This window comes from Orbicella franksi, chromosome 9, assembly GCF_964199315.1.
Source record: "Orbicella franksi chromosome 9, jaOrbFran1.1, whole genome shotgun sequence".
NCBI classification, from domain to species: domain Eukaryota; kingdom Metazoa; phylum Cnidaria; class Anthozoa; order Scleractinia; family Merulinidae; genus Orbicella; species Orbicella franksi.
This window is the reverse complement of record NC_138153.1, coordinates 14385565-14403591: the sequence shown is the minus strand read 5'-3', so window position 1 is coordinate 14403591 and position 18027 is coordinate 14385565. Positions and strand designations below refer to the sequence as shown.

General features: G+C 38.1%; 3 protein-coding genes across 4 annotated transcripts in view; 1 reads left to right on the top strand and 2 right to left on the bottom strand.

Annotated features, from left to right (window-relative positions):
- Positions 1 to 4530: 4530 nt before the first annotated feature.
- On the bottom strand, positions 4531 to 9132 carry LOC145497053 (uncharacterized). Of its 2 annotated transcripts, none has more exons than XM_081476846.1 (3): positions 8363 to 9132; positions 7363 to 7549; positions 4531 to 5906 (listed from the first exon to the last, which is right to left on the bottom strand). In XM_081476846.1, exons 1-3 carry the CDS (start codon positions 8660 to 8662, stop codon positions 5620 to 5622), a joined length of 774 nt encoding a protein of 257 aa, XP_081332972.1. In that variant the 5' UTR covers positions 8663 to 9132; the 3' UTR covers positions 4531 to 5619. The 2 variants fall into 2 exon arrangements, with proteins under 2 accessions (XP_081332972.1, XP_081332971.1); XM_081476845.1 differs by having other exon boundaries at positions 7363 to 7603; positions 8363 to 9131.
- Positions 9133 to 10891: 1759 nt separating this feature from the next.
- Positions 10892 to 16537, top strand: LOC145496417 (uncharacterized). The gene is made up of 5 exons (XM_081476063.1): positions 10892 to 11237; positions 11720 to 11872; positions 13111 to 13212; positions 14421 to 14607; positions 16364 to 16537. Exons 1-5 carry the CDS (start codon positions 11160 to 11162, stop codon positions 16516 to 16518), a joined length of 675 nt encoding a protein of 224 aa, XP_081332189.1. The 5' UTR covers positions 10892 to 11159; the 3' UTR covers positions 16519 to 16537.
- An 81-nt stretch (positions 16538 to 16618) lies between these two features.
- Positions 16619 to 18027, bottom strand: part of LOC145496428 (EF-hand calcium-binding domain-containing protein 10-like) — a 3139-nt gene continuing 1730 nt past the window's right edge. Inside the window, exon 4 of the mRNA XM_081476081.1 lies at positions 16619 to 17888. Coding sequence (XP_081332207.1) covers positions 17846 to 17888 — 43 coding nt within the window. The 3' untranslated portion in view covers positions 16619 to 17845. The remainder of the gene's footprint in view (positions 17889 to 18027) is intronic.

The window sequence follows — 18027 nt, the reverse complement described above, 5'->3', positions numbered from 1 at the left end:
AAAAGCAAAAAACCTAGTAGACTAGTAAATAAGAAACTTGTATCAGGAAAAAGTGAACCACCCAACCAAAGTCAACAAAAGTGGCAGGAAGACGTCACTCTCACAACAAAACAAGAGTTCAACTGGAAAGAGGTTTACCAAACGGCTTTTCAACGTACAGAGAGCACAAAACTTATAACTTTCAATTTTAAAGTATGGCTACAGTCTTGCCAAGTCATGGCCAAAGAGAAACCCTTAGAGCCTGATACAGCACTGGGTCTAAGGCCGGATAGCTCTAAACATAAACTCCAAATTAACTTCTGCTGCTTAAATGCTAAATATTACATTTGGCTATGTAGACAGAAAAAATGTTCTCCAAAACTAAATGATTTCTTACTGTATTTAAAACATATCTATGAAAAGGAAAAAAATACAACTACAATCGTTTTAAAAAAGTGGGAGCCTCTGTTGCCTCTTTTGTAGTCTCTTGACAGCTTGACCCTAGTCCCCTGAAAACGAAAATAAAAATGAAAGGAAAAGAAACAAGGCGCATATATACCATGCATATTTTCTGTAATTCGCAATTCGGAATTTACATTACTGACAGGAGTAAACTGGTATGATCTTGCTGTGCTAGAATTGTAAGTAGCGCAAGTAATCTAATTATGTTGTATTGTAAGCAGTGTAGGTATTAGTATTGTTAGTAGCGTGAGTATGCGTATTGTATAGAGTAAGTGTTAGTATCGTAAGTGGCGTAAGTAATAAGTTTTTTGCAAGTAGTGTAAGTAACTACATTAATATTGTATTGTAAGCAGTGTAAGCAGCAATTAATTAAAATAAAAAATAAATAAATAAATAAAACAAGTTCTTTTTTTGGGTGTTTATGGACCGAGACGGAGTCGAGGTCCATAAACTCGTAAAAAAAAGAACGAGACCAATATCAAGCCATCTTGACCGAACAAGCTTGGTCAATAAAGGATTTATTATGTGGCTTTCGGGGAAATTTTTCTTGCGGGACACGGCGGGTAGTTCCGAGCGGGCAAGATAGCTCCATCTTGCCCGCTGGGATAGCCAATCACAGCGCAGGATTTGATTCATCTTGCCCGCTCACGGAGCTAGCCATATAATAATTTGATTTATTCCATCCCTTTTGCAAAACGTCAAGCTACTGTTTCAAGCTCTATTGAGGTACGTTTCATTTCATGTGTTCGCAAGTGTCCGACCTGCCGGTTAATTCAGTAGACGCATGCACGTCCAATTATTATTAACTTCTATGTCACACAGACTCAGTCTGTTTGCGTGAAATGAGCTGAAAAGAAAAAAGTGTTTGCTTTCTCTTATTTATCCCTTAGTATCAAATCGCATTACACTGACGAGGAAAAGAGCAGGACAGGAAAGTGTGAGGCTCGTGGACTTTCCTCGCTTTCCTCAGGTTCAGTTTTGGAGTCAAATCATTATATCACAGTAACAGCCCCTGAAGGTAGCGACCCTATGAAATTATTATATATAACGATAAAATGTCATGTTTCTCAAAAAATCCCAAAAGTAGCGGCCTTCCAAAAGTAGCAACACCAAACGCAAGAAGACTTCTTTTAAAACAGAGATAATGTAAATAAAAGACATAACAGGGTGATCCAAACGGACATGATTTCGTGTTAGATGATCGTTATTACAGAGACATTATCATGTACTTCCGTATCGTCATGACATAAATTTTTTTCAACAAGATTTATCGGTTTCTTCTCCATATTTATTGTGAATAATGTATTTTATTGAAATGTGAAATTGAAAAGATTTAGCGAGCCCGGCCCCCTCCCACCCTTCCCACCGAAAGTTGCGCCTCTGAACCTAGCAATTACTGACGCTTAAGTGACTATATATGTTTGTTACTATGGAAACTTTTCGGATCTGTCATAAATAGTTTCAGCATATGCGCAATACGGTGATGGCTGAAGGAAGTGCTGAATATAGATCTACAAGTCACGCTGGGTGTATTTAGACAAACTGAATTCTCACGCGCTGTAAGTTATTTCTGGTAGATAGACGCACCAAAAGGTATAGCCTTCACCAGAACTTCTGTACGTTTCTTAAATTCAAAATCTAAGTCAATTTTGCTGTCAAGAGAATCAATCAATCTCTTGTGCTCGTCAGAAACCATCATTTTTTTTGTCCGACATGCGCATTAAAAGAATTGCTAATACTATTACGAGGTCAATGTTACTATAGAAGAGCTGAAAAAATAAAATCATATTCTAGGATTCAGGATTCCGATTTCGCTCATCTTTGTAATTTCGCGCGTTGCATGAAATAGTGGTAGGGGTGAAGCTTGCGCGTTTTTTCCGCTTTTTCCAAATCCATTTAGGGGGGGGGGGAGGGGGGCTACATTTGCCCAACGAGCTTGATTTAAAATCCCAACATATATTTTACAACCAATATGCCAAAAATGGCATTAATCATCATCTGATTTTGGGATGGTAAGTAATGTAATCTGTCGTAAATAATTGAAACACATGCGCAATACTATTACGGCTAAAGGAACTGCTGATCATAGGTCTTGAGGTCACGTATGGTGTATTTTAAAATTAAAACATTCTAATTTTGTATAATTTGAACTGGCCCGCGCTGCAAGAAATCTGACTGATTTAGTGTGAGTCTTTTAAAAGCAATAAACGTATAGCCTTTGCCAGGATCCGTGCAATCCTTTAAAAATTAAAAACTGATGTCAACTTTTGCTGTCTTAAACAACCTTTTGAGGTTCAGCTTAGGATGGGTACGGGAAACTGCTATTGAATGATGGTTTTCGGGCATGCGTAGTAAAGCAAGTGTTACTACTGGCATGCGCAGTTGATCAAGTGCTTATACTATAACACGAGGTCAGCTGAGGTGTAAAATACCATACACGTCATCAGTATCAAATTGAAAATGAGGAAATATTTGACAGCCGTCAAAAAGTATAAAAAAAAGTTGGTAGCTGCATCCATTCTCAAGACGAGTAAGACGAGTAGTTTGGTTGTAGTTGTATTGCATAGTATAACAGTGCTGTGATGTGAATCGTGATGTGAAGTGAATCATGATGTGGTGCATCTTAAACAGTAAAGGAGAGAGAAAATAAATAAAGTAGTCACTTGCATGCTCGACACTTGTGCTCTTAAGAATCTTGCACTTTTTGCTTGAGAAGATATCTCCTTTACTTGTAACATTCAACCTCCCCCTAAAAGTGTTTTGTTTAGTTCTCCACAGCAATCCGAAACATTTCCGCTCGATCGTGTTTCTGTCACACAATATAGTCTTCATGGAATGTAACCCTAAAGGAATTAAAAAATTACGAGTATTGAGCCACATAAAAAAAACAGCAGTTTTCTAGGAGTGTCCGCCTTAAACTTTATTTCCTGACCTTTGAACATGATAGAGGAGCCAAAACGAAGAGAAAGTGTCTAGATGTGAAGAGAGACGGAAATATCGTAAATATATGGTCGATTCACTCTACCCCACTCGAGTGACCCAGTGATCCTTAAATAAAGACAGAAATATCTTGTTTCAGACCTGCCTTATAATTAGTTCCCTAATTCAGACCAATGTTAAAGGCAATGTTGATACGATTTTATTAGGCAGGATAGCTTCTTCTAAAAAAAAAAATACCCAATTCAAGGCTAAGTACCGGTGCAAAAACCATAAATCATTTGAAACAAAAATGGCCAAAATCGATACCCTTTTTCTGACCAAAACGACTAAGAAAAATCATACGTACCTTTGGGGCTGCACTTACCTATCTAGACCATTTAAGGGAGTACCCTCGGCAAGAAGAAAAGACGTATCAGTAGCTGTTGATAGATGACATAGCCGGATTAACTCAGTATAATGACAATTTGCATCATGTTAATTGCGATACAGATAGGTAGTGTCCATGACTTTGATCAGCGACGTTTAGAGACGAATGAAGTCCAGTCTTGAACAGTCGATTTTTACTAACGCCTAAAATTATCATTCTAAAAAAGTCAAAAGTCTTTTCTTGTCCGTTTCGGTTCCAAACGTAACCTCGTGAGGCGTTACATATGTAGGCGGGTGTGCCGCCCTGTGTGCAGGAGGATTTGTGGTGGTTGGTTCTGCCGCACAGAGTGCCCTACTGTGTGCTCTTATTCCTGTCAATATATCTGGGTCTCCCTTGGATAAAGTTCGCTTTGCCTTCCTTTGCCGAGCAATTCATGTTAAAGTTTTCGCTAATATTATATAGTCTTCGCTTCGCAGAGCAATCAGTTAGCTTTTTCAGCTTTAATTTGACTGTTGTTATAAAAAAATTATGTCTGCAGCCCGTATGTTTCTTTTCATTAAAGAACAATTGTTTATAAGTGCAATTTTGATGTATCTGTTAGGACGTCACTCAGTTTAGACTGAGTGACGTTGGTGACCGTATTAACGGGGTTCCACTGTATTGATAACTAGAAACTTATAAAATTACAGTCGTCAATAAATTTTGCAACGACAAGTGGACTGTACATTTGGGAAACTGCACTACTGTGAATAAACGTTCTTCCACCAATTTTACACCACGACAAATAACAAACACATCTTTAATGACACTACCCTTTGTTTTTACCAGAGCTTTCTTGCTAGTTAACAATAGAAACTTGTACGTTGTGCCTGCAAAATCGTATATTAGCAAGCAATCAATACTGCAAATGTATTTCGAATACAAGTCAAGTAAAGTGCTGTTGGAACCAAGTTGTGTCTCCTCATTGACAGCCGTGGAAACATTGTCATTGAATATCCTTTGTTGCTAGGAAACCTTGACCACCTTTCCTTCCCGCAAGCCAAGGGGTTTTTCAGTGCTTTATGCCCCTCTCCACTCTTGCTCCCCCCGCCCCCTCCCCCCCCCCCAACAAAAGAAAACTATATCGTTACGTTTTAACAGCTGACATCCTGTTTCTAACAATTCGATTACTCCATAAATAAATAAACAAACAAATAAATAAATAAATAAATAAATAATGAATATAAGGCCTAGTCAAATCCCAACTCCTAGGAATCAAGAGCGAATAATCAAATTTTTAAATAGTAGAAATCTGACTAAATTTCCTTCACATAAAGATTTCCAAATATTTCTCTATATACATTCTAGTATTAAACTTAACGCTTTGGCAAAATCATTTGCAAATTGAATTGTGATTTTAAACTTGCAGCTTTTTGCACTCGTTCATTAGTTTACTGTACAATTCTGGGATTTTATAATCACATTGCGTCCAATTTCTTTTCTTGAGTCTTCTTGGAAATTAAATTATCCAGTACAGTGTAATGTTTTTAAATCGACCTCCAAAACGTGGCTAAGAAATGAGTGAATGTTGACATTATGTGGACACTCTCCATCCATTGCACACTAATGGTTAAAATACTTTATAATAGCTCAACCAATCAGATTGCAGCATTTAAATTTATTTACTATACCGCTAAAATTTCACTAGTTGTTATTAATAATTTTATTATATTTTGATATAATAAAAATGCTTGTTAAAATTTGAAAATCAAAATCGTTATTATTTTGTACTTGTTAAGACTGCCAGGTCTTGGATCCAAACTAAAATGTACTGTATCTGATCAAATATAACCTTGACATGCAGAAAAACAGTTAGTAGTAACCCTTTTGTACTAGTTACAAGATTCTAATTCCCACAAATTATCAAATTCAAGATCCTTTCCTTCTCTTCCATTTCTTCCTTTTGCATCCTGTCTCTTTGTCTCCACCAATTCTTGAATTCGTTTTTTAACATCGCCATATTCCTCCTTGCTAAAGTGGTGTTTTAGCATTGGTGCTCCAGCCAAATATAAGGAGTCTGCAAAGCGAGCCAACTTCAGGAGTGACCAAGTGAAACCATCTGTGGCATGACCAGCAAGGGCAATCATCTGTATTTCATTGACAAGTGCATCCTGTGGTCCTACAAAACAGTACAATAATTAATATTGACTGCCATGTTGTGCTCAAATGAATACCACAGACAGCTCAGACTTTACTACTCACTGTTTCACCTTCAGGGAATTCAAATGCTTCAATGACAGCACGCCTGAGAAAGTCGTGTGGAATAGAGCAGTTTTTAATTAGCGTCATAAAACCAAAACCAAAGTAATCAGTTTGGCCAATCACAAAGGACGTAGACAATATGGACAGTAAACCAATCAATATATAGCCCGGTACTCAGCTATTGGATTTTTAGGCCAGGCTAGTGGATTCAGTTCTTTCATTGGCGAGTGGCTTGGGCAAGTAAATTTTTTTTGTGGGGGGTGGGGGGTAGGGGTGTGGAATGTTTGAGGAAGTTCAAATTAAAGCATAAAATTATTGTCAGTACAGGTATTTAACTTTAATTTTAAATTAATTAACCCTGATAGCAAGAAATGTTGTGGGGGGTAGTGAGAATTACTTTTTTGGGGCACAAACATCACAGTGACAGCTTGCCTGATGGGCAAGCTCTAAAACTGGTTTTCTTTGCACCCTGTTTGAATACTTCATTTTTTAACGTGAGCAATTATGATAAACCAAAATTTTTATTTTTCAAAACAACAGGAGCATGTAAACTTGAATCATGAATGAGATACAATCTACATGAACCTGTATCTGAAAGTGTACATTGTTTACCTCTCTATGATTGATTAAGAAAACCTAACAATAAAAAGTCACAACATTTCAACCTCTTGGAAGTCAACAAATGTGTGTTTCCAGTTTTCAAAGCAACAATAAAACAATTGGCTTACAATTCATCTGAATTGACCACAAATTGGCATAGCCCTCTTCGAGTGTGCATGTTGTGCATGCCTTTGTTGTGAAATGTTACTCAATCAGATCAAAAGTGCTCCAAACGTATTTGAAGCGACCATTTGAAAGGTATCTTAACAATAAAAGCATTCAACAACACAAGTGTTCAGAATTCAAGGCAAACAAAAACTCAAAAAATCGAAGCAGAAACGAAAAGAGATTGCTGATTGTGTAGTGATACTACATGTATGTTACAGGAATAATATAATCTCCTTCGCACAGGAGTGGGTAACCCACTTCAGGAATTTTCCCCAGATGGCTGCCTTTATTGCGACCCAGATGTGCTCCACCTAGTTTACGATTTCCTCCAGCTACTTTATTTTAATTTGAAAACCCTGAGTACATGAAGTAAATGTAGTATATTATGCAGACACCATAATGAATAGTGCAAGGAGTTGTTCCTCTTCTCAGGATTCTGCCTCAGACAGAGGGAAGAATTTTGAAAACACTGACAACATTGGCTTCATACAGTGTGTGCACCTGTCCATACAGGAATAGGGGCATGAAATGAGACCATTTTGTTATGAATTCCACAGTAACTGCTCTTACCATGGTGAGAGATTCAGATTATTGACAAAAGTTACCTGAATTTAAAGTAGGGTACTTCAAACAGGTTCCCATTAACATAGGTTTTTTCCCCAGCAATCCAAGTTTTACAAGGCTGTCAAATGTAGCTGAAACACAAGGGGGCTTGTGGTAATTTGATCCTTTTAGAATCCATTCCTCAACACTTCTGGGTTTGTCAGGATGTTTACGAGTATGTTCCACCATCTGATTGAACATACAGTTATCAAGGAATGAGTCTGTCGGTGTGAAATCAATGATCTGGCAGAAAAATTAATACATTAACAAATAATAACTCTATTCATGCAACCCTTACCAGTAAAATAATATTTTTTTTCTTATATAACTAAGAAAATTACTTCACTGTGATTGGCTGAGAGCTGGCAACTTTATCATTAATTTTTAATTTGCACTGCAGTGCAAATTAATTACACACATTCATAATATTCTCAGTCATATAATAAATGAGCAAAATTATTGTATGAAAGCTCAAGCAATTAAGGATTTACACTAGCTACTTGTGAAATAAGAAAATTATTTTGTAGTGTCACTCATAGTGTAAATTCTCAATAATTACACTTGCCTTCATATGATTACCTGTACTTACATGTAGAACAGTTATAGGCAGAAGAAACAATGGCATTACTACTTCTTCTGCCAACCTCCTGCCTACCCCTCCTAATGCCGTCGAATGAGCCAACAGAAATTAAAGTGCATATGAAGTAAAAAAATAATTGCTGCTTATTTGAAAGGCTTTTCAAAGTGAAGAAGAATGGTGTTTTTCTTTTTGGAATATCTTTTTTCGTTTTAAACCTCATAAAATTGTGCCCCGAGGGCTGGGCAATTAGCCGTCCCATATCTGCTGTCCCAAGAGCGAATCGAAACAAGCTCACAGCATTCAACTGTGCAGTTTTCAGCAACCCGTTGTAGAATTATATCTCATTCTTCTTCTTCCAGTACCAAGCTTGTTGTATACAAAACTGAAATATATAGATGACGAGTTTACTAAATCTTTCTCACCTCGATAACCGTTGTCTTGTATTTAATGCCCAGGCACGATCTTCGTACTTCTGCAATGTTGACCCTGCCAAGAACGAACAAGTCAATAATCACAGCGGCTGTAACATTGCCGTACAATGGCGCGCTCGACTTTCTTCCTGGGACCTCTCCAGAAGTTTGGTTGTGCCACAAAAGACACAACGCTTGAGAGATCTTGAGATTTCTCTCCTTGAAACACTCTATCACGAATCGGTCTGACCGCAAAATTTCTTGTAGATTTCGTGCTATTTTCGGGGAATAATCAGCATCGCCGTCCGCCATTCGAATCGAAGAAGCCCGAACGACCGCGATCGAAGAAGGTTGTTGTGCGTTTCGCTGGACCCGTCGTTAAATACATTTGTTGCTGGCCATAATTACGTCATTGGCATAGTCCAAGTTATACAAGTTCAAGCCAATTTGTGTGGGTGGAAAATTGGTTCAACCATGACAACAAAAGAGCTATTTCTGTAGAAATGCCGCCATCTTTGATGCAGTGTAGAACCCAGACCCCCAGCAGCTGTCTTGAGCTGATGACGTAATATAAAGACAAACAATAGACTGCAAGGCTGATACTACGTGAAAAACGTTTCGAGACACCAACATGACAAGAACCGATAAAGTAGGATCGCAACAGTGGACAGTTGTTTCGCCCTTCTTGGGGCTCGTCAGCACTGTGTAGCGAAGATATGTAACGAAGATATAAAACTTCAGACGTCACTTGTTCATCAGATCGCATATTTTTGGAGTGTCTTCTCCGCGCGCCATAACATCAAAGTTTTCATTTTCAACTTCATACATTTTAATTCTAATGCCATCTAAATTTTGACTGGTTACAACACTAACAAACATCTATCTATCGACCATGGTATTTACGTGGCGAAGTTCTCTTGATATATCATATGATATATGCTTAACTAAAATATTCCTTCGTTAACTTCTCAGTTTCCCTCAAGCATCAGAACTTAGAGGTAATATTATTTTTTGGAATCGGTATGTCAAATTTTGATCATTTTTAATCGAAGCCTTATTTTTATTTTTATCATTGTTATTTTTTTTTCAAATTTTGAAAAGCTTTTAAGAACCCAGTTTCTATCAACTTTCTTCAAGTCATGCAGTGTGCGAATGTCTTTACACTTGATCAGATATGTCGAATTATTACAGTACTGGCGTTCCGTAACTTGGGAGGCTAGTTTGCAAGCGCGCGGTCACTTTCTGGGCAATCTGATAGAGGGACGACAGGCACAAAGATATTATCTCATTTGATGAATCTCCAAAACCTCAGGATTAACATTACTAGAAATTTATGGTGTTCACAAAGGAGAATTGAGATCCTTTGAGCTTGGAAGTTAAAAGGGAAAGGGACATGAAACTTAGTCATGAATGTGTCAGCTGTAACAGGCATGAAAATGGCAACAAGCAAAAGTGTTTTTTCCTCGGAATCAGCTTCTTATAACTGTATTGCTGTAACTTTTGACTGCTTGTTTCCGTTATATCTTTTAGAAAGGGCGTATTGAGGAACGTTGGCCTCTTGAACAAAGGAAAAACCCACCTTAATGCTGACACAATTACAGTTAGTCAATTTCCTGAAATAAGTTTAAAAAGGAAACTTCTATTCCGGCGCTTTCTACGGAATAGAAACTACAATGTTAGGAAAGCTATCCTGTTGACAGAACCAAACAGATTAAACCTAACGAGACGATAAATCCCAGCGAGTATACTTTTATTTCTTAAACTGGAGAAGTACGAGCCATAAGAACTGCAATACCCATGACATACGGCGACCATAATGAACGTGCAACTGCGCTATGTAAATATAATTAGCCATAGCTTGTTTTTCTTCTAAACCGGGGTGGGATGGCCTTCAATTTCCTGTGTTGAAACAAAATAAGGCAGGAAAACGGAAGAGCTTTTCAATGTTTTAATGAAATGAATGAAAAAAACACCTCAAGTATATCGTACAAGACGTCATTTGAGTGACAAAGGCTGAGTAAGGACCGGAAAAATAATTTGAAGATCTCAAAAATAAATTTCTTTCTTTTTTTTTTTTTTTTTTTGCCAAAGGATTCCCTGAAATGTCGAGCAAAGTGTGTTCTCAATTTCAGGAAGAGACCGATTCAAGTCTCTTTTCATTGATAATTGTTTTCTTTCAATTGAGAAAGGGTTTCTTTTAGTTTCAAGAACAATTTTCAATTAGCACTAATTGGCCTGTCTGTCATGTTATGTATTGAAAATTACCGCAAGTGGAAACTGACTCCTTGCATTACTGTTTTTCACTGCTGGAGGATTTTATTGTCTGCCTGTCACTGGAAATGTTATTTCCCTTTCAAGGAAGTCTGCATTTTTGTCAATATAGCTGCCACGATATTGATTATCAGCTGCAAAGTAACATTGAAAAAACAAAGAGACTTTGAGGATTGATAGCTTTTTTGACTTATGAAACACCTATTCTAAATTAAGGTGGTTAGTACGGTTTGTTTCCTACAGGCCGACTGAGTACAGTCAGTAATTTTCCATATTTCGAGAGCCCTTTCCTCCGTATACATGTATGGCCACCCGGCCACCCAGATTTCGGTGGGCCTTATAGTTGGTGGTCCGATTAACGGGCTTCTATTGTACGAGCAAACATATCATTGCTAGATCGATTCAGTTAAGTAATAAATGGGCTCATTAGGAAGCTAAGAACAATGGTATAAAAACTTGACTAATTTTCAAATTACCGCATAAGGCAAGTAGTCAGTTTGACAGTTGATGCGTGGTGGACTGAAAAGTTGGATGTGTGATGCGTTTTGTTAAAAATATGGACAAAAACCCCCTTTTTATGGCCATCATAGTCATGTATCTGGCACCAGCTTTACACGTGAGTGGTACGGATAACAGTATAGCTGAGTTTTTCCGCAAAATGTCTTGAGAGGAATTTAGGTCTTTAAATCAAAGTGATCGCAGAAGACTCACCTTTCCCTGAGTCGGACTATAACGTTTTTTTTTTTCGGTAGAATTGACGTAAATAACTAACCTAGAAATTAAATATCTTTTGGTGAATTGAGAATCGATCATCAGCTTCGTAATCAGGTTTACTCGATACTAGAAAAGAAATAAAAAGAGCTAAACTGATATGGTAACATAAAAAACAAATGATACTCAACGAACAACAGAATCTGCAAAATCAATGATAGGATTCCTGTAGTGAGATTAATTGAATAGGTTAAACTTGTTTCATTTGTTAGACCACACAGCTAAATACTGGATGGAGTCTAGCTGCTAATGAAAGTTTGAAAGTTTTGTTCTTGGACCTCTTCTATGATCCTGTTCTTAATATCATTGTTACATTGCAATCCTCAGGGAAAAACAGCAACATTCAAAGTGCAAGTAAAGAATGATGGAGGAGTGTTCAATGAGGTGGTAAAGATTAACCTTGGAAGAAAAATAGAAAAATTTACCGTCCCATCTCAAGATGGCTCTCAGGCGGCAGATATCATCCACGATTTCCGTAAGGTATATACGTAACTCAGCCTGCAGGCCGCAGACTACCCGTGTTCACATACTTGACGTATGATTATCTCACCTATTTGCCGCCAAACCGCTGTGCAGATTTCGTCTGGCCAGAGGCCCGTTTTTCGAAAGCACCGGAAACTTTTCGGGCCCGTTAAGTCATAGCAAAATCTCGAACCTTACGATTACCGAACTGTTTTATTGACATATTCTTAATATGAAAAGAGGTTTCCTTTATACAAGAAGTTTCAGGCGTATACACTTCTCCGTCTTTAGATACAGATGAACTAAAAATGGCTTTACGAGCCCGAAAAGTTTCCGGAGCTTTCGAGAAACGGGCCCCTGAAAGTTAAGTTTACCGGGTAAAATTCAGGAAAGCCGGTCAAAATGATATGTTTTCTTCATTTCTTCAGCCATACGTTTACTGCACCAAATTACCATTTACAAATCTGTTCACTTTTAAGTTCCGCACAACTTTCCGATTTTTCCGACTGGTTTTTACGTTATGGCTATGTAACGAGAATTTTCTATGAATTACAACAGCTTAAAATCTAGGAGACCCCAAGAAGGATCGCCGGAACCGGTGCGGAAGGCAAAGCAAGCAGTATTCGTCCCCGGGAAACATCGAGATTCGAGAGAAAATAAAAGTAACTCTTTCCCTCGTGGATCAGTGATTAAAATGAATATATAGCCAGTAACCAGAATGCTATTTAGGCTAACCGGAGTACTGTTTCAGGGGCGGATCCAGTGGGAGGGTGCAGGGTTGCGCAACCCCCCCCCCCCCACCCCTCTGAGATGGCATGCGACTTCCTAATATAACTGGTATTCTGAGGGAAAAAAAAAGAAAAAAAGAAAAAAAAAAAAAACTCAGTTATGCCATTCCTCTGTCCCTGTGTTTAGGCTAACCGGAGTACTATCAAGGCTATAACTGAAGTGCTATTTAGGCTATCCGGAGTAATACTTAGCCAAACCAATTGCTGAAACTTTGACTGCCGGTCATTTAATCTATTTAAACGCTTGAAAGGCTGCGGGCTACTACAATACTTCGTTTTCTTTAAAACGGGGTAAGGGAATTAGCGATTAGGTGGATTTAGCCAACCATTATATTACGTAAATCCGAGGCTTTTCAAGGTCTAACCGGCAGCGCTAGAACTGTATGGTACACTCGGGTCTATTTTCAAATCAGATATAAAGATTTTCAACTGAATTCCATCATGCATTTAACCATTTTGTTCTTTCAGAAATTGACGATGATCACTTTTCCGGAAAAGCAAGTGTGTTACTTGGCGCGGCTCAGTGGCAATCTACCAAACCCATTACAGCTGTTTCTTGCCATTAAAAAGGTAAAAATAAACTGACAAAAAGTGCTGGAAGGTCTTCATCGATTGCAAATAGATACTATAAAGTCAAAACACGGTCTCGGAAAGGTCTCAATTGATGGGTTTGTCCGGAATGGAGTGTTTGCTAGCATTTCGGTTGCATTCAGATCAGTTGTTGCTGATCGCATGAGTTGATTGTGAATCTGACGGCAAATGGTCAATTCTCAGGCTATGGCACGCGTCTGCTGGGAATCATGGAAGTTGTATTCAAAACAAGTATCCAGTCCCAGAAGATGAAATACAACTACCACTGAGATTTTGTAAAGGCACGATCTTGAGGGAGTTGGCCGTTCTTTCGGCGTATAGGTCACTTTATTGTATTTTTTTATTTACCTAAGTGAGGGCCACAAGTTTTTTAGTGAATGTTCACTATTATATGTTAACCCTCGATAGGTAAAGGCTTTACTTACTTACTTACTTTCTTATTAATTTATTCCGATTAATATTGATGCTCCGCAACTGCAATTTTTGGTTGACAGATAAGACGCAAGCGATTCCATCAAAAAAGAAGTATTAAAAATTCAGTATTGTTGCCTGGTTCTTTTTTTTTTTAATCCTGGTACCATCATATTGGCACACTGATTAATCGCGCGTCCATGTACAACCAATCAGCCAAAGAGATTGGACTTAATTATCCAGCTGAAAAGTCGCTCAACTGGCCGGTGACCAAGACAATCACAAACGTCCTTATTGCTTTGATGGCGTGTTAACTTACTGGCGAAGGTTTCAAAATGTTAATTACGCACTTCCACTTTAAACTGAGATTCTAGCCCGGCTGGTGTGTATCTGTGTGTGTGTGTGTGTGTATGTGTGTGTGTGTGTGTGTGTGTGTGTGTGGTTGGGGGGGGGGGGGTTAGGAGAGGGGAGGGACTCCAATGTCAAATAAGAGGGGTCAAATAAAGCTCAAGCCACATTCAGATTGGTCTCCTTTAGGGGTTTCATTCAAATTTTCCGACGAACAACCCCGACCTTTTCATATGGGATTCAATTCTAGATCTGAAAACAAAATCCTTTCCAGGACTGTTTATGGTACAGTCTTCTTGAGGTAAAATTTCGTCATAGAGCTACATGTATTACAACCAAGAATCGTACAGCTTGGCTTGGTCTATCTACGTACACCCCTTTTACAAACATTACTTACATCCTCTTTATAGAAATTACTTTCTCTCCAGGCCACAGTTGCTGGGAGAAACGATTCTAACGTCGACAGAGTGAAAATCACAATGAAAGTCAAGGGATTGTTTCAATATCACACCAGTCTTAGTGAGGCCATGCGAAAACAGTGCCGAAGCTTCCCCATTTATCGCATCGAACCAGTTGAAGAAGTCATCTCCATCACATCAATCTCTAACCATGCTGGCAAGTGCAGATCAAGTGATCATGTAAAGAATAAATTCTTAGTTGTGACCAAGCAATGGCACTGGTAAATGGAGGGACCATAGAATCTCATGAGAAGTCAGGGCGACGGGAGATTTTTTACCTGGAAGTGGGCAGGGCTTCGTTCAACTCTAAAGAGATCAAATTCTAGAGATCATTGGCATGGGAAAGGGGACTTCAGGAGATAAAAAAGACCGATTCAAGTTTCTTTTCATTGATAATAATTTTCCTTTCAATTGGGGTTTCTTTTGTTTTCGGAACAATTTTTACGTAGCTCAAATTGCTGTCTGTAAGTACATTTATAATGTGTTGAAAATGATCACAGGAAGAGAAAATCACTGGAGCCAAATGTATGCATATGCAAGGCCTATTTATCCCCCAATCTTAAACATCTTTTGATGAGCGCGGAAGAGGCAATTATAACAGGGCCTTGATCAACTCCAAAAAGATCAAATTCTAGAGGGGAACATTAGATTATGCAGGGCCTATTTATCCCCCAAACTTTAACATCTTTTGATGAGTGAGGAAGAGGCAAATATAACAGGGCCTCGTTCAACCCCAAATAGATCAAATTCTAGAGGCGATCATTAGATTAGAAAGGGGAGCTCAATCGAAGCCAACGTCGAAGCTCCTTCAGTAATGCGGTAAGACTAGTGAGTTTGTGTCTTCAGTTTTAAGACATGTAGATTTCTCACTTAACATGGCTCTTGTGTACTTTGTTATTTGATTTTATCAACATAGGATCAAGGGTAAGACTGAATTAATCCCTTATTCCCAAGGGAATCCTTCTCAAGTTATTTTAAGTTATATTCCATCATATATTTTCGCTAACGGGTGATTGGTCTAAACACGTCACATGACTGAATATGCCACAACTAAAACTGGGGAAGATCTGAGTGATATTCCCAAATCCTCAAAACTGCATGGGTTGCAAAAAAATATTTGAAGGGGTGCATGGGAAAAGACCCTAAGTGACATCAGATAGACTGCAAGATTCTCCTTGGAAATCGCTTTTCGCTTCCTTCTATGAACAAGGAGAATTCAATATGAGATGAAAAGTCACTCGGGGCTTTTTTTGAACACGGTAGCCTCCACAGACATTGTCTATTGGCTTCTCGGAACAGATAATGTCCACGGACAAATATGCGAGCACGCATAATGGAGGGTGATGTTTATGTATGGTACCCGGCCAGTTCTACCATGAATATTTCCACCCTCATTTTCATGGAGGAGGAGGAAGGGTGTAAAGTTAAGCAGCCTGGGCAGTCCACATGAGCAAATCCACGACACAGGATTGGCTATCTCTAAACCTTCCCAGTATTTTGGAAACTGGGAGTAATTTGAAAACAATTTGAGCAGGATTACATTAGAAAAATGCCCTATATATGAACCACAATCTCCATTTGGCATGAAAATATGCTGGGAAATTTGTTAGCAGACATCATCTGTTCCTCACGGCTCTCTTGCTTCGCGGAACAATTAATGTCCAAGGAAAAATATCAGAGCATAAAAATTATTTTTGCACCAAATGAAGGCTATTGCGTTTATTATCCTTCAAATATTTTTTGCAATGTGCACTGTTTTCAAAATTGGGGAATATCTCTTGGATATTCCCCAGTTTCAGCTGGGACAGTTGTGACACATTTAGAAAAATCGTGCATGAGCGAAAATATTTGATGGACGATAAAGGCAGTTAACTATCCCACCCTTCATCTTTTCCTGCTTTACTTTATTTCAGGGGATGAGCCGGACTACTCAACATATCGCAATCGTCGAGGCCCTTGCTCTGGCTCTGTTTGTGATAGAGAGGAAGAATGTTATCCAAAACAATGTGGGGCTTCAATATGCTATGAATGCAAAGAAGTGAAAGTCTGCAATCAAATCAACTGCTAGATATTGCTTGTTTCGCAGCGCTGACTTTGGAGGCTGAGGGAAATTATTCATCAATTGTGTAGTTTTAATATTAAACATAAACTACATAATTAAATCAATAAAAAAAACCTTGTTTCAAAAAAAGCAAATATCTTTAGTAGTTTATCTTGATTTATCTCTCAAAACTATTGACCAGGGGGAGAACTCCAAGGCAAATTGTGTGGGGGTATGCCTAATGCTAAAATGCTGCTTTTACAGGCCTGGAGCACCCAAGTACTGTTTTCTCTCAAATATGCTTTAAAATGCTGTTTTGGGCTATCTGGAGTGCATTTAAAGCTCGGCAAAGCTTTTATCTGTTTGGCCATACTAAGGGAACTTGAGTCTGGTTCTCAAATTTGGCCATTGTCAATTTCCCGAAAATCTTAGGTCCACTTGCCTTTCCAAAATAATATTATAGCTGACCTTTTTTTCGATACTCAAAACAACGTTTTTATCAATACAAAACAACAGGAATTAATTTTTTTTGTAGCCTGCAATGCAGGCATATTTTGGCAACTGAGCTCAAGCACAATCTTGGATTCAAACTTGGAAGAGGCTTGCAGACAAAAAAGTGTCCTAGTTCCTAAACCAACATGGCAGTAAATCTACTTGATCATGAGCAAATACCGATAACTCATGAACACACGGAAAACGCATGTGCTGCAGACTAAATTTTTCATATTACAAAAGTTTGAGGTGACAATTCTCTTAAGGAAATCAGAGGGCATTATAAGAGGGGAGTGTAAGACCTACAAAGTACCTTCCATCAAGAACAATGAGGATTAATGGAAGGTATGTGACGTAACATAACAAATGTGACTGAAAAGACACAAACCACAAAAGAAAATGGGTGAAAAATGGAAAAAATGCCCAAAATAATTTCTTGCCCATAAAATTTTGCTTTGACTGCATGCCTCAAAAGAATATTGATTAGAAATAATTGCCTGGAAGTTAAAGGGAATGTAAGTTTTGGTTATTATTTTACTATCAATGTAGATTTTCAAGCTTGCAGAATAGATGATAGACAGGCCATCTTGCTAAAAGTAAGTCTGGAATTCACCATTCACCATGCATCCCTAGATATAAATTATATTCCAAATAAAACTCAAAATGATCTGTTAGACACTTAGATGTATCTACAGTTAAGCGGAACAAATAAAAACAACATACTGCATAATTTTCAACTTTTTAACGGCATAATTATTTACACAACTTATATACACTAATATGGACAAAAGAATAAGTATGTTTTTGCACTGAAGTGCTCTGTCATACCATTATAAAAACTAAAACCAAAAATATACTTATATTACAAAGAGAATGTTGCGGATGCCTGGGCAAGGCCTTGACGTCTGAAAGGAAAGAAATAAAGTCAGTGCTTTTGTCTGCACAGGATCGGTGGGCCACAAAAAATCTAGGGCTGGGCAACCTGATGAAAAATGCTAGTGTTTAGTTATGAAATGATCCAAGAAGCTCACCGGGATACTTGGA